This window comes from Nematolebias whitei, chromosome 9, assembly GCF_014905685.2.
Source record: "Nematolebias whitei isolate Nwh7 chromosome 9, NemWhi1, whole genome shotgun sequence".
NCBI classification, from domain to species: Eukaryota; Metazoa; Chordata; class Actinopteri; order Cyprinodontiformes; family Rivulidae; genus Nematolebias; species Nematolebias whitei.
This window is the reverse complement of record NC_056506.1, coordinates 24,900,496-24,917,373: the sequence shown is the minus strand read 5'-3', so window position 1 is coordinate 24,917,373 and position 16,878 is coordinate 24,900,496. Positions and strand designations below refer to the sequence as shown.

The 16,878-nt window shown below is 38.2% G+C and overlaps 1 protein-coding gene across 1 annotated transcript in view; it reads left to right on the top strand.

The window, feature by feature from the left end:
• LOC119414932 (excitatory amino acid transporter 5) overlaps nt 1-16,878 on the top strand; it is a 90,658-nt gene that overhangs the window by 3,576 nt on the left and 70,204 nt on the right. Inside the window, exon 2 of the mRNA XM_037682050.1 lies at nt 14,524-14,603. Coding sequence (XP_037537978.1) covers nt 14,524-14,603 — 80 coding nt within the window. The remainder of the gene's footprint in view (nt 1-14,523; nt 14,604-16,878) is intronic.

The following is a 16,878-nucleotide window of genomic DNA, read 5'->3' as shown; positions in this document are numbered from 1 at the left end:
AATATATGAAAGTTTCATTTTTATCATTACATTATGGAAAATAATGAACTTTATCACAATATGCTAATTTTTTGAGAAGGACCTGTATACAAAGTAAAGACACCAGTAGGAAGGACCACACTTAAAAAGAACACAGACCGAGGGAAAAAAAAAAGTACTAAAAAAATTACATTCTGTAGATTATTATTATTTTTTTATATTAGAAGTTATCATTCCATCAAATGCAGAGTTCAGGCTTCAGCTTTTGTCAAGAAGCCAAAACAGCTGCTGTACATAAAGGAGTTTTCAGACAATCAATATCAGGACAATCAGCTGGAGAATGACACAACCAAAGCCTTTAATGCATGCACACAAAACCAGGCTTAAAGAATCTCTTTGTCTTTTAGAATAAGTACAAATGTGAGCTTTTTGTGTGTGTGTGTGCGTGTCTGTGGTGCAGGTTGTGTGTGCGGATGTACCAAATACCTGACACAGCGTTTGTTTCTCCGTTAGCAGATGCCAGGAAGCAGTGACAGCTGTGCTGGTCCTTTGCAAGCCCACACACAATGCAAACTAACACCCATGCACTTACATGTTTGTGTATACAAATCTGTCTACATGCACACACAATTATTTGTCCTAAAAGCTTTGTAACTCCAAAACAGAGGCAAAGAAGCTATTATTGCTACATCATCTCTTTGCACAGATGTGATGTACTTTCAGCAGAAGCAGCTGGTCCATAAGTGTAAGTGGGGCACATCTCTACCATTAAAATATAATTAAATGCCCGAAAAGTTTTTTCTCCTAATAAATAATGTAAATTAACAAAATACTTAGCAGATATATGTTCAGTGTGTTTTCAACTTTTAGACCATTTTCAACAAAAAAAAAAAAAATATATATATATACTTATTTGCAGTTATGAGGAACAGATTCAGACCTGTGTTCATCAGTATATTTATCATATTCCCTTATCGGCAGTGATCACAGATGCAGACAACTCCAACAGAGAATCAATCAATCAATCAATCAATCAATCAATCAATCCGTCCGTCCGTCCGTCCGTCCGTCCGTCCGTCCGTCCATCCATCCATCCATCCATCCATTTTCTTTACCCGTCTCGTCATTTTTGGGTCATGGGGGTCACTGATGCTCATATCCAGCAGTCACTGTGTGAGAGGTAGGAGACACCCTGGACAGGTCTCCAGTCCATCAAAGGGACACATTGAGACAAATGAGACAAACAACCATTCACTCTCTCACTCACACCTAGGGACAATTTAGAGTTACCAATCAGTCTAACATGCATGTTTTTGGTCTGTCGGAGGAAACTGGAGTACTTGGAGAAAACCCACACATGCACGGAGAGAACATGCAAACTCCACCCAGAAAGGCCCCTGGCCAGGATTTGATCCAATGACCTTCTCGCTGAGAGTCAACAGCTCTACCAACTGATCCACCATGACTCAATGGGGTCTTATTGGGCAAAAACCTTTCCTGTGGACACATTCTGCTGGTTTTAGTTCATTGATCCGATCATTTCAAACTCTAGGTCTCGTGATTTTATTTTGTGCAGGAATAGTAGCAGCACAATATGCTTTGCCTAACTAATAATTTATCTTCTAGTTTTAGTCTCAAATGTATTTTTAAACTGAAAGTTTTTTCTGTCCGCAGCTTGGAGCAGATAAACTGAACATGAACACAAAATAACTAAAACCAGAGGGGAGATGTACAACAGGACATTTTCTCCAACATGTTATTGTTCATAACTACTTAGATAATCAATCCATTAATCAAAGTTTATTTTTACAGCACAATTAAAAACAACTTCCATCGGCCAAAGTGCTGCACACAAAACAATAAAAAAGAAAAGACAATGAAAAACAGAAAAAAGGTAACATTTTGATAAGACATGAAAATTGGACCATTAAAATAATTAAAAAATGTCAACTTTTGTGGTGTGTTAAAAGCCATCCATCCAGCTAATGAACACAAATAAGATTGAAAATGGGTCTTAAAAACATCAAGCGTTGAAGTCGGTCTAAAATGAAGGAGCAGCTGGTTCCACAGTTAAGGAACTGAAAAGGCCAGATCACCTCTGTGGACCAGCCTAGACCTGTGGACAGCTAAAAGCAAATGATTGGATCTGATGAGCTCACAGATGGATCTTATTTAACAAACGGTGTAGCTTCTGAACATAATGGTTGGTGCTTTAACGCAAAGGTGTGAATAAAAATGCATGCGCCTCTTATTGAGGTTACCTAGTAATACGAGGCTCAATGGGATTTACCTGCCTAAATAAAGTTGAATGAATGAATACACTGAACAAAAAAAATAAAAGCAACACTTTTGTATTTGCTCCCATTTTTCACGAGCTGAACTCAAAGATCAGACTTATTCTACATACACAGGCCTTTGTCTCTCCAATATTGTTCACACATTTGTGTCAATCTGTTAGTGAGCACTTCTCTTGCTGAAATGATCCATGCACCTCACAGGTGTGGTACATCGAGATGCTGATTAGACAGCATGATTATTGTACAGGTGTGCCTTAGGCTGACCACAATAAAAGGCCACTTTAAAATGTTTGTTTAAATTTTGAGTTTTAACTAAAAATAAAAACTGTTAACAACTGAGTCAATAAAAACACTAAAACAGGAGTAAAATAAAGAGAAGCAAGCCTGTACCAAACCCAGGGAATAAAAAAGTGTTTTTAGAAGCTCAAAGTTCATGCTGAATAATCCAGGTAAAACATCCAACAAAGTTGTCAGGTCCTCTGGATAGTTTCTTTGTGTTGAAACGTTTCGTGGGTGGGGGGAGAGGGTGGACTCCAGAAACCATCTTATCACCATCAAACTGGTTGGCCCACTATGTGAGTGTGATACTTATGGGACTGAGTTTGTTGTGGGTCCTCGGACCGATGAAGTGTTTTGGATGAAAGACGAAATGTTTCAACACAAAGAAGCCTTTGGGAGGACCTGTTGTTTTTAGAAGAGTTTTAAAAGTGGACAGTGACGGGACTTGTCTAATGTAAAGTGGGAGGTTATTTCATAATCTTGGAGCAGCACACAAGAATCTCTGTCCTCTATTTCAATTCGTTTATTTGGGTTTTTTGTCATGTTGGTTGTTTGAAGGTTGGATTAAAAAATGCAGACTGAAATAGGAGCTTCATAAAAAAAAAAAAACTAAACTTTATTTTTAAACAAAACAAAGGCTGTCATGGCAGCAAAACATAAAACCTAACAGCATGAGGAAGCACATGGAAATCCCGAAGTGTATTCATTTGTGCTCATCTGCTCACAACGACTCATGTTCGTGCTGCTGTTGTTTGGCATATTGTTTTGCACTATTAAGTGTTTAGCACATTTCTTAGTTTAGAGTATTTCTTAGTTTATATCTTAGACCCTTAGTACTGTTTCTTTTACAATTTATATTTTGCTATTGTTGGATGTAACTGGGACCCTGTGTACCCAATTTTGTTCCACCTCATGTACCACATGTGATGTGAATGACAATAAAGAAACTTTAACCTTGAAATGTCATTAGAACCAGCAATGCTCAATTGGCAAATGAATGAGAATAGACAAGATACATAGACGTGGGCTGATAAGGAAGTAAAACCCCCTGGACTAGATAAAGACTGGGAACAGTTGAGAGTTGATAGAGATCTTGGGGGTGGGGGGCGGGGGGAGGTTCTGATTGAGGAAACAGGAGATTGCTGGAATCACAGGGTGACAGGGAACAAACTGAACACAAAGAAAAAATACAGAAACAAATAACATAAGAAACAAGCGGCACGCCGATGTCTCTGGCTGCTGAGGGATTTGAATAGTGAGTGTTTGTAGTTTTCTAGATGAGAGTTTTTATGCACTGGAATTGAACGAGGAATGCAAGTAAATTTTAATGGGTTTAGTGCAAGATATTCCAGAGGGAAGGGGATACATTTTGTGTAAGAATAAAGGTCCTTTTTATTTCTTTTTTCTTTTCCGAGACAGTGCAGAGTGACAGATCTTAGCGAGTGGAGGAAGCAATTTCATCCACCACCAGGCAAAATGGCTGAGTAAGACAGTGGTCAATGGTGGCCTTCACCACTATAGATTAACCTGCCACCTCAAGGGTCACCCCTATCATTTGAGGAAACTACACTTTTATAAAAACTGGAAAGTTTTTATTTTATTATTATATATTTATTTTATTAATTTTGGCTTGGGACTTTTCTGAGTGGAGTTTATATGTTCTCTCCGTGCATGTGTGGGTTTTCTCTGGGTACTCCCTTTCCTCCCACAGACCAAAAACATGCATGTTAGACTGATTGGTAACTAAATTGTCTCTGGGTGTGAGTGAGAGGGTGAATGGTTGTTTGTCTTGTTTGTCTCTATATGTGTCCCTGTGATGGACTGGAGACCTGTCCAGGGTGTACCCCGCCCTTCGCACAGTGATTGCTGGACATGGGCACCGGCGACCCCCGTGACCCAAAATGGAAGAAGAGGGTAAAGATAATGGATGGATGGTTGGATGGATGGATGGAAATTTTGGCTTGCGCTTCTAGCCAGTGATTGATTGTATGCCCTGCCACATCAACAAATCTGTCCCTGAATTGATTCACTGTCCTTCAGGATAGCACTGCCTCTCCATTGCCACAGGACAGGTAGCCCTTGTTGTTCTCAGGCTCATCTCATCCCTAGCTCTGAAAACTGCATTCAGAGCCTTCAGGAGCCTGTAGACCTCCGCTGTCAGCCATGGCTTCTGATTGGCCCAGACCGTGATTATGTTTTTATCCGTGACATCATCATTACACTCATGTACTGATGTATGCAGTGACTGACTCTGTGTACTTCTGAACGTCTGATGCCATTGTAGGTGGTAGCCTGTTTGAACATGTTCCAGTGTGTAGTGCTGAAACAATCTTTCACTGTCTCTGATGATCCTTCTGGCCAAACCTGTACATTCCTCTGACCTGGTTTGGTGGTTTTAACCAGTGGTTTGTATGCTAGCATTAGCATTACACTGTTGTGATTAAAGGCACCAAGGTGTGGGAGTGGGTTGGCTTTTTAGGCTCCTTTCTGGGTAGTGAAAACATGGTCCAGTATGTTGTTTCCCCTTGTTGGACAATCAGTATGCTGGTGTAGTTTGGGAAACATGCTCTTTGGGTTTGCATGGTTGAAATCTCTTGCCAGGATGAGAACAGTGCTTGGTGTGCTGTTGCTTACTGATGAGTGGGTACAGATCATTTAATGCATCACTCCTGTCGATGATGGAGCTGAGAGATGTAAACAGCAGCAAATAGCATGGCAGATAACTCCCTCTAGATAGAATGGCCAGCATTTAATAATCACCAGGGATGCAGGTTATGATTATACGGGAACATAGAGGAAGATCATCTGCATGCCTCTCCCCTTCCTCCAGGACACATACAACACGCGAGCACATTATAGGAGCATCATGGGAGCACACTCTGCTTCTGTGGTCAGGAGCAGTGTGCAAACCATAGCGGCGTTGCAGCACCAGGCATCATTGATGCAAACACAGAGCCAACTCACAAATATGATAGTGAATACTTTTCCTCAATAAATAAATGACAAAGTATAATATTTTTCTCTCATTTGTTTAATTGGGTGCTTTTTATTTACTTTTAGAACTTTTGAGAAAATATGATGATGTTTTAGGTCATACTGAGGTCAAGATCAAGGTCAAGGTTTATTTATTGTCATTCACACTACGTGGTACATGTGATGGAATGAAACTGTGTACACAGGATCTCAGTTACAACCAATAAAAGCATAAATTGTAACAAAAAACAGTAATAAGATCTAAGCTATGAACTAAGAAATACGCTAAACTAAGAATACACTAAGCACTTGTAGTACAAAATCAATACACCAAAAAACAGCAGCACGAACATGAGTTTGTGTGCGCAGATGAGTACGAATGAACACAGTAGCATGGAATAAATCAGCAGCATGAGATGAGCAACTTGGATAGTCAGCAGCACATATCAACAATCAGTGACATTACAGTGATTTCTTTCACAGTGATTATTCTGGTTAGAGATTCATGAGTCAAACAGCTTCAGGGTAGAAGCTGTTCCTCAGTCTAGTGGTTCTACACTTAATGCTCCTCAACCTCCTGCCTGAGAGGAGTGGGGCAAAATGTGTGTGTGCTGGGTGAGTGGGGTCCTTCATGATGCAGGTGGCTCTCTTCCTGCATCTGGAGATGTAGATGTCTGTGATGGTGGGGAGACTGACTCCAACAGTGCAGCCTATATTTATGCAAAAATAAATAAAATTCTAAAGGGTTCACAAACTTTCAAGCACCACTGTATCTTCTAGAACTGCAGGGTTTATAGCTCACAATGTGTAGTTCTGTTGATAATGAGCAGCGAATCACAGCTGTGTGCTCGCTTGAAAGCAGATGAATTCAGCAAATGTAAGAAGGATACAAAAACACGTGAAAAACATGAAAACACAATGTTGTTGGGTCAAAGAGGAGCTGTGGCGTGTGCACGAGCTGCCATTGCCATCTCTTGTGAGACATTTACGGTGACAACATCTTGGATTTTAACGACAACCCAGTTTCCAAAAGGAAGCTTTCTAACACCTAAATATAGCCTCCCACTAAATATATATTTTGTATAAAGCTTGGAAATCTACACACTACAGACATTTTTTAAATTGTTAAAGCCTCCTGGATAGGAAGTGAAACATCTTCAGCTACACAATAAAAGTCCAGTTATTTCCTTCAACACCTTTTCTAATACAGTAGTACGGTGTTGACGTCTTGGTTTTGGCTTGGCAGCCCAATGTTTAAAAGAAAGCTTTCTCATGTCTAAAAGAAGCCGCACACCAAAATGAAAGTCTGCTCACTAAATTTTCCAGTTACCATGCTCACAACATGTGAGAAAAGACGGATGGATAGATGGAGGGTATTTCTCATTCCCCTCTTTGCAACGTGCCAGGGGACAATAAGCAGAAAACGTTGAAAAAACACAGATTCTGCTGAGCTTTTATTTTACTTTTCTCATCACATCATCCATTAAACCTTTAAACAATCTAGCTGCTATTAAAGACATGAAAGACAGAAATAGCTGCTTAGCTGAAAGTAACTATAGAGATGGAAAACAATGATCTATAAGCGACTATGGCCAACATCTTAAGGTCCTCAGGGCTCAGCGAGACTAACCTGTATAAATAAAGGCTGAAATGAGTTGAATCTTGTAAAGTTCAACAAATTAATTGAATGTGTTGAGCTTTGCCTTTGGTGAGAAAGGTCTGGACGAAATAGTTATAATTAGGGCTTGTTGAGGAGTCTAGAGTTTTGATGCCTGGTTAAGTAGATGTGTGACCTGCAGTAAATCAAGTTCTTTATTAGGCGGATCACAAAGGAAGGAACCAGCATTAGCCTCATACAAGGGTTTGACTTGTGGTCATAATTTAACTGGTGCCACACATCCTCAATGCACCTCAGAGGCAAAGTTTGTATGTGTTTAATCTCATGGCTCATCCATGCACTTCATCTGTAATGATAGAATGAAAAACTCAGAATGTTTTGCAAATGTATGCATATGGTTTGATTGTGTGTGCAACAGTTGAGACTTGTGCTGTTGAGGACAACAAAGACACCACCAGACTGCAGTTTCACCTCTTATTAAACTTAATATTTCGGAAGTCTCAAGGTGGGGAGAATGAAGGGGCACGAAGAGGACTGGTGCTTTTGCACAAAGTCAAAGATGTCTTGCTGATGAGTGGAGGAGAACATACTTAAATATGTGGCACAAGTTTGAGGAGTAAGAGAGACACCTGGGCTGAAAACAGACTAGGAATATGTGAGAGTGGGCGTGGCTGACTGACTGAAAATTACTGAGGGAGAAGTGGCCGACCCGTGTTCCTGTGGTGGCACAGAGGAACACGGGAACTGAAAAAAGGAAAAAACACTTCTTTGGAAAAAAATAAAAAAACTGAGTAAGTAAAAAAAAAAGGGAATTACATAATATAAATAACCCTGATGAAAAGACACAAAACATATAAGCAAACTAACAAAAGTCACTAATTCTGACACTATGGACTCCAACCAAGGTATATCATTATTTCAGTCAAGAACAAAACTGGGAGGAACCTTCATCTAATTTCACCTGTCATTGTAAAAGGTCTGAATACATTCATGAATGTGTTTTGTTTGTTTTGAAATAAATTTTCTAAATTCTGATATCACTGTCATTATGGAGTACTGAGTGTAAAACACTGAGGACAAAAATCTGAACAAGTGCAGCTGAAACAACAAAATTACAAAAAGTGAAAAAGGTTTGAATACTTGTAGCCACTGAATTTCAATAAATTAGTTTATTATTAGTGTTGTTGTTGATTTTGGTATTATTATTATTGTTTTTTATTATTCTTTTTTTTTATTGTTTTTACTGCAGCTGTTGGAAGAATCGTGCTATCTGAAATTAACCAAATATAAATAGTTTAATTTATAATCAAGTACACTTGTGAAATAATGTCTTGTGTGATTTTAAGGTAAAAATATCATCTGAAAACTGATCCTTTAAAAAAACTGCTCTGCCTTTATTTACTGGAGTGGGAAACATCCTTGTCAGTGCATTTAGTGTGTTAAAGACATTTGGCAGTCACCTCATTTTTGAGTGAACCTGTGAAAAGCAAACATGACTAAACTAACAGATGACTCATTAAGCAGAACACTTGTACTCCTAGTTTCAATATGCTGGTGAAGATTCTCAGTCATCCAGGACATGATAAATTCAAAAAACATTCAATACAAAAACAACTGGACTTTATTTGTAACAGAAGACGTTTCGCACCTCATCCGAGGAGCTTTCTCAATTCAAAGAGCAGAGTGAGGGGTTCAGGTTATAAAGCTGAGTGAGATGACATACATATGTAGATTGATAATTCACACCTCAACACCTTAACAGTAGGGGTTTCTTAAGGTCTTTGTTACTCTAATTCACAGATGAGGCCCCTCTGTTCCCATCAGGTGTGAAAACTGGCTGGGAATCAGTCTTAAAGTTGCATTATATGTTTTTGAAAGTGGAAAACGTCTTCTGTTACAAATAAAGTCCAGTTGTTTTTGTATTGAATGTTTTTTTTAAACTCCTAGTTTCAACAATTGGGCTTAAAATGGCTGCAAAATGTCTGAGGAGCTGCTGATAACAAACTGCAATGCAACATTTAAAGCCTCACTGTATAACAAAATATAGTTTATCTAACATTTATGAATCATAGACAAATCATAAAAGCATAACCAAATAAACAAATACATAATTTATTTGGTCCTTTCTAAAACTATTTTTTGATCAGTGTAGCTCTCTTCACAACATCACAGACACAACATTGCATTTCACCCATTGCAATTCTTTGCAATGGATGTTTATTGCAGGCATTTGTTTATGAATCGTCATGACACTTTCTCCACCTTCACCATCATATCTCCACACTGTCACTTCTTATTGCCATAAAGCCAAACTTCAAATGGTGTAAGAACTAATGAAAGTAAAATAAAATACACAAAATGCAAAGACATGTAGATATATCACTGAACTGCATAATATTTTTGTACATTTTTTTTTAAATATATATGTTTATTACAAAATCTACTGCCTCTCAGTGAGCAGGTCCCTGGTTCAAATCCCGGTCCGGAGGCCTTTCTGAGTGGAGTTTGCATGTTCTCTCTGTGCATGTGTGGGTTTTCTCCGGGTGCTCCGGTTTTCTCCCACAGACCAAAAACATGCATGTTAGGCTGATTGGTGACTCTAAATTGTCTCTAGATGTGAGTGAGAGGGTGAATGGTTGTTTGTCTTGTTTGTCTTGTGTGTCATGTGATGGACTTGCGACCTGTGCAGGGTGCACTCCACTCCTCACACAGTGATTGCTGGACATGGGCACCGGTGACCCCCGTGGCTCAAAATGGAAGAAGCGGGTAAAAGATAATGGATGGATGCTTATTACAATTGTTAAGAACTTCCAGGGTTTTAATTTGGGGTAATAGCTCTTGAGAAAGTCTGAAAACTCTTGTGGATCTCTGCTGTCCAGAGTTTATTTTTGGCCATGCCTTTAACTTGTCTCTGAAGGCCTTTCCAGTCATGAATGTATCTCCAAAACGTTTCTAACAGTTTCCAGGCAGAATCGTATGTTGTTTCTGTACCAAGCAAGAAGAATCCTTCAACAGCTTTCTTTGCCAAAGCTCTTAAGTACATCCTCAGATAATAGTTTTGAATTGTTTTGGTAAATGTCTTAAAGGACAGCTGTCAGTCTTTAAGTTTCTGGTAATCTTCTGTGAGTAATGTTGATTCTGGTGTTGGCAGGTGATTGGCACTTACAGCCTCAGCGCACTAACCAGATCAGAACAGTTCTGTGTATGGGTATGGGTGTTGTGACTGACAGATCATGAGGTGGTGGCATGAATGTTTGGACTGGTTGAGGGTGAGTCATTTGAACACGAGGATTAACTGTGGTTTTGGCCAGATGAGGTGTTTGAGCTGGCTGAAAAACAAATGGAGGGCTAGAAGGATTAAGACGTTTAGGTTCTCTGTCTTGCCTAATGTGAGGCTGCATATCATAACCTTCAATACAGCCCTGTTTGATAGATCTTTACAGGAGCCTTTGACACATTCCGTTTCTTTATCTCCTCTAGGTGCTCAAGTTTTCTGCATTTTTCTTGCATTGCTTTTGTCTTACAAGACCCTGAGACTCAAACTGTGCTGATCTTTGTCCTGATGCATGCTCAATAAACCAGGTAGATAAATCTAACAAGGTTGAGTGAGGTTGTGGTGGTTTGTCATAGTGATTGCAGTGTATTAAGGTCCCGAGTGGAGTAGTAGTGCAGTTGCAGTTGCTGCATGGGGTTCATGTGTATTGTCATACGGTAATTTGGTTGAGAATTTGAAGCAGGACTTCACATTGCTTGGATATGATGTCCTAGATCATGAACTAGAACTTCATGCCTAGGTTATGACCCCATCGCACCCACACCACATTTGTGGTGTTCTAAATAAGTTATAGCGACGCTCTTGGCAGTGCTATGCACATTGTGTCCTGCCACTGTTCTTCATACAACCAGTACCATGCTTTCACCAAAATGCCCAGTCCACGTGCCAATAAATACCACACGACATTCAGCACTCATCATTTTGTCTTTTGGGCACAAAACAAAAAGCAACTGTTCTTGTCATTGGCAGCTGTACAAGAAGGAAGAAAGACAGATGTGGTCTAGATTTTGCTGAATAGTGTTTATTCCACCACAGCAAGGTTGAAACTGTTGGCGGAGGCCCAGAAACATCCAATATACCGTATAGAGGAAAATTATTTGGATCATGACCAGATCATGGAAACAAGCGAACAGAGATGCGACGCCAGTAGCAGAAGCATCCTGCTAGTGTGGCAGTATTTTCTATTTTAATTCAGTTCAGTTTATTTACAGCGTCAGGTCACAACAGAAGTCATCTCAGGGCACTGATCGGAAACATTCACATACATAGAAAAACTGATTAGCAAAAGTTATGTATCTAAGGAAGCCAGCAGATTGTGTTGAATCTTCACTTTGTCACAGTCCCTCATCCTGAGCAAGCACAAAGACCACAGTGGAAAAGAAAAACTCCCTTTTAACAGGAAGAAACCTCCAGCAGGACCAGGCTCAGGACAAGCAGTTATCTGCTTCGACCTGCTGAGAGAACAGGACGGAGAAACAAACAAACACAGAATGACAGGTTCAATTGTACTTTCTATTGGAACAAAAGGGTGCCACTTTACAATGCGCCTTCCCTTATAGATTATAAATGCTTATTGTGCTTACAAGGTAGTAACTTGGTCTGAAATGTTTAATATAACAACTCTAGATGAAATATATAGGTGAACAGATTTGGCTCACTATTTGGCAAGAAACTGGTCAGTTTTGTCTCTGTCACCCTTAATTAATACATAATAAACAGTTATTAATCATTTATAAAATGTTTATAGAATAATTAATAATTTATCTATAAACTATTTATTAGCCATCTATAAGGGGAGCCTAAAGCGTTACTGAAAAAACATAATAAAAAAACACGTGTTAAGGATAGAAATAATTACAAATACAAAGAGAGGAGAACAAGTAAAGCCAGCAGCAGAGTGAGGAAGTGTAGTCAGTTTGTCCTCCAGCTGTTCAAGCCTATAGCAGCATAACTAAGAGATAGCTCAGGAAACCCAAGCCGACCCCAGCTATCCTGGTAATGTTTTTAATGTGAGGGTTAAAAGACATATCCTGATCAAAAATAACACCAAGGTTTTGAATTTTAGAACTTGAGGCCAAATTATTGCTATCTAGAGGAAGTGAAAGGCTGCAAAGTTTATTCCTAAGATGCTCAGGTCCAAAACCCACAACATCAGTCTTGTCCGTGTTTAAAACTAGAAAATTAAGAGTCATCCAGGTTTTTATGTCTTTAAGACATGCTTGTAGTCTAAGTAACTGATTGGATTCATCATGTTTCATGGACAAATATAACTATCATCAGCATAAGAATTATTTTTTTCCTAGCTTGTAGTTGAAAGTAAATGAGTCGTGCTTTTGCAGCACTTGTGGTGTGATTGTGAATGTAAGTGGTAATATCAGCTGACATAAAGTATATGGCTAGAGCTCAATGGAGCATCTCAGGAGGAAAACACATATATATTTTTAAATTTATTTAGAAATGTATTATTTCATTAAAAACAAAAAACCTATATACAATAGAAAACAAACAATATATATATAATCAAAAAATAAAATGAAAGGCAGCAGAAGAATAAATCTTATGATATCTGCCCCTTTTTTCCCCAGAATATATTCAAACAAAAGTAATTTACAAAATTATTTTTAATAATAATAATAATAATAATAATTTAATTTATTTGGTAAGAACTAGAGGATAAAATCATCATAAAAAAAGTGTGACTGTTCAAGATGCAGAGCATATTGCTGCTAAATATCTGGTGAGACTATATAAGATCTCACTTTTGTAGAAGGGTCAGTCAATGACAACTAATCAAAAATATCCATCATAAATGCTTCATGGTTTCAGAATTTTTTGGTCGTGCTACCAAAATGACCTATATAGTAGTTTGTTTGTTTGTTGACGTGTTGGTTTTTCTTTTTATTGGAATGATTTTATTTGCTTTTGACATTTATCAGCCTTTTAGTTTTGCCTGTGGGACCAATTACTTTTGGTAATTGAACACAGTTCAGTTCTCTTCCATTAAATAAAGGGTTCTGCAACAACCACTTGGTATAAAATGATTAAAAAAAAGAAAAGAAAGAAAAGAAAAATGAAAGTAGAAATAAATGTTTTGAAGAATCCAAACTGATCTACATATAAAAATTGTTGTGAAGGACTTGGAGAGCAAATCATATATATATATATATATATATATATATATAAAAATTGCATTTAAAACAGAGAATTTGTCAACTTTATACCAAATTTATTGAAAGTCACCTTGTTTGACTAAAATACCATTTCATGCCTGACAGGCAAACTGTTACCCACACTCTCAGAGATTTACCTAAAGTAATGAGCACACCTGTGTTTTGGCTACAGGGTACTAGCAACAAAGTGAATAAAAATGAGCTTCTTTGATGAATTTTTTATTGTGTGTCAACACAAAATGGTTTATTCTTTGAGTTTTGGAACTGTTTTATGCCTAAAGGATTCATAAATCAGAGATAATTGGCTTGAGACTAATATAAAAAGACATTATTATGCAAATGATGCATGGATGCCCATGAAGAAAATTGGGTTGGTTCAAGATAATTTTATTCAAATAAAAATTCTGAGAGACATTTAAAAAGCTCAAACACATTTGAATGATTAAAAGAAACCTGGCTGAAGAACCCGAAGAAAACATTTTGGCTTAAGATTATTGCACGGGCTTTATATCATTGTGGAGATCAGTGGAATCAGTTTTCTCAAAGTTGTGTCATTTGATAGTCTTCTTTCATTTTGAGGATTTGCATAAAAGTCTAAGTATGTTTAAGGTCATGTTTTGCAAAGGTGTTGAAAATTGCTAACATATTTTTGAGCACCGTCATGTCAGTGATTTTTTTTTTCTGAAAAAACAGCTGTCAGAAAAAAGCAACTTTCCTCTGAACAACATGCTCACTATGATTGCTGAAGGTCATACTGTAGATCCTTGTTGACAGGAAGCAGAAAATAAGCTTTAGCTGAAAAGTACTCAGGCAGTCAACAATCAGAAAAAATCTGGGGAACTTTCAAGGAAATCATCCTTTCTCTCTATTTTTTTTTGTTTGTTTTGTTTTTATTTTTTGTTCAGTCTCTTTCTCTAAAACCAATGATGAAAACAGAAGTCTCTTTTATAATGAAAACTAGGGCACAAGATGTGGGAGGGAAAATCTGTGGGCCCATTCAACAAGACCTCTCGATATCTTATTGATGGATGCAATATTTAGTTTTGTTTACAGTTTGATTCAGAACAACAGCGTAACGACAGAGTGGTTGGTTAAAAACGACTATTAATACAATAAAATATTAAATGTGTTTTTGTTTTCTTCTGCTTGCAGGAGGTGAAGTATTTTCAGTTTCCTGGAGAGCTGCTGATGAGGATGCTGAAGATGTTAATTTTGCCTCTGGTTGTGTCCAGGTGAGATGAAAGAGAACATAATTGTTATATTTCCTGATGCTGAAGTGGACAGGGTTACTTAAATTTGAGTGTGAACAAACAAGAATTTAATCTGTTTCATTAAAAACTTAATAACTCATTTCTTCACACTGACTTGGCATCCCTCTATGCTCTCTATGACTTTTCAGAAAGTGACTGAAACATGGCAAATCTGAAAAACCTCTTTCAGTGGGAGAGCAATTGTCACACATAGTACTGGCCAAATAGTTCTTTTTGTTTTGTGTGTGTGTGTGTAGTGGTGGTGGTGGAGTGGGGGGGTGGGGGGTGGGATAACAGAAACGGTCAATTCTAAATTGCTTTTCAAATGTCAGAAGTCATTTTGTTAATAGTAACCTGTGCTGACATTGTATAAAAGGATAATCCAGTCAACTTTGAAGTGATGTTCTGTAGTTAGTATCTTCCCAGGCATGACATCAGTCATAAAGAATGGAGTATTGTGTTGTATATCTAATATTAAACCTCTGAAATGTTGTATGACCATGTTCAGATGAAGGCTGTTTTATCAACAGACCAACGTTTGTGTTAATACACAGAGATAAACGTAGATTATGTGATGTTCACAGCAAACCAAATCTTTTGCACAGCTCTTTAAAATGAACGATGAACTCTTGGTGAGTCACAATGTACGGCTGTGACATGACTAACAATTCATAATCGGATGGCTCTTTAAATTGAATAAATCCTCAAGAATTTTAAAGAGCTCTAAATCCAATGTAGTTATTTGCCAATGGTTGCAAGGCTGCTGACAGTATACGTTTTTCAGAAGTTGACTAAACCTTTGCAACAACTATCCAAGTAGACTGATACATTTAGCTGCCTCAACAGTATTGACATATAACTATCCATCTGTCATCAGTACCATAAATATGTACGTTTTACTCTGAACACATACATTTATACTGTAACACAAATGTTTTGTTACAAACAGCAACAAACTACAAACAAACAATGTCACTCAAAACTGCAGAGGTTGCATATGAGCCAGTGTGGCATGGTTTCACATCTGTAGGCCTATATTGTTTTTGATAAATGGTTGTTTTATAAGGCAAAAAAAGGAAATATAAAAAAAAACAGACCCTTGTTTGGGTAGCTGTTAGCCTGTGGAGGAGGAGAACTTGCTGTTGTGATCTCTTTGAAAAGAGAACAACCAGAGGAAGAAACTGAATGAAAGGCAGCAGGCGAAGTGCATTCCTTCAGTGAATGAAATGCCTTGTATACTTTGTAGTTGTTTGTAAATTGTTTGTTACTTTAAAAAGTTAAATAAAATATTCCCAAGTCAAGAAAAGGATAGCTGTTGAACAGTATTCACTGATCCATAGAGTGTGTGGATTGATTTTTACAGTCATACAGTCAAGAATATTGGCATGACAACCTTAAGGCTCCCACAGACTCGGGCGTTCGGTGAGCCGTGCAGACACTGTGCGCACTGTCCGCAGACGGTTGAGACTTCATACTCGAGCGTCCACAATGAGAGGCTGCAGTTAGCTTCGCAGGCAAGGGGCGTTTACCTTCGGGACGAATTGAAGTCGCCAATTGGTCATTTGCTGAAACACCTACTGGATTGATTGACAGGTCGCAAAAAAACAAACAAACCAAAAAAAAAATAAAATATGAGAGCTGGCAGCCCCAGCCGCAGCAGTGTTCTGTGCTTACAGTATATGTTGTCAATAAAAAGTTCTAAAAACATTAAATTAAATTAAAAATTAAAAAAGGGAGCGCTGACCCTGCAGCCCACACATCAGACCGGCCCACCGAGAAATCTCCAGACCCTCCCGCAGCCACCATGGACCTGATTTTAATTCTCTCATGACAAATTCCTTAATTTCTCACAATTTCAGTCATGGAGTCAACAGAGGAAGAAGAGATCGCTTGCCTTTTGGAAAAAAAAAAAGACAAAAGTAAAGGCCATTAAACCAGATCAGGGGTGAAGAAGGGGAATTTAATACATTGGTGTCGCATACAAAACGGTCCATCACCGGGCCGTTTATTGTGCGACTCCATTTATGCGTACATGGTCATAAAAATTGATCTTTGCATGAACATGGCTTGAGGGCATCCATGTTGAGTCTAATCCGGTACGCGCGAACCTCCACGGACTGAGGTCCACGCGAGTATGTGGGAGCCTTTAGAGTGCTGCCAGTGCAGTTTGTACAGGTCCTTCAAAAAAAATTAGCATATTGTGATAAAGGTCATTATTTTCCATAATGTAATGATAAAAATGAAACTTTCATATATT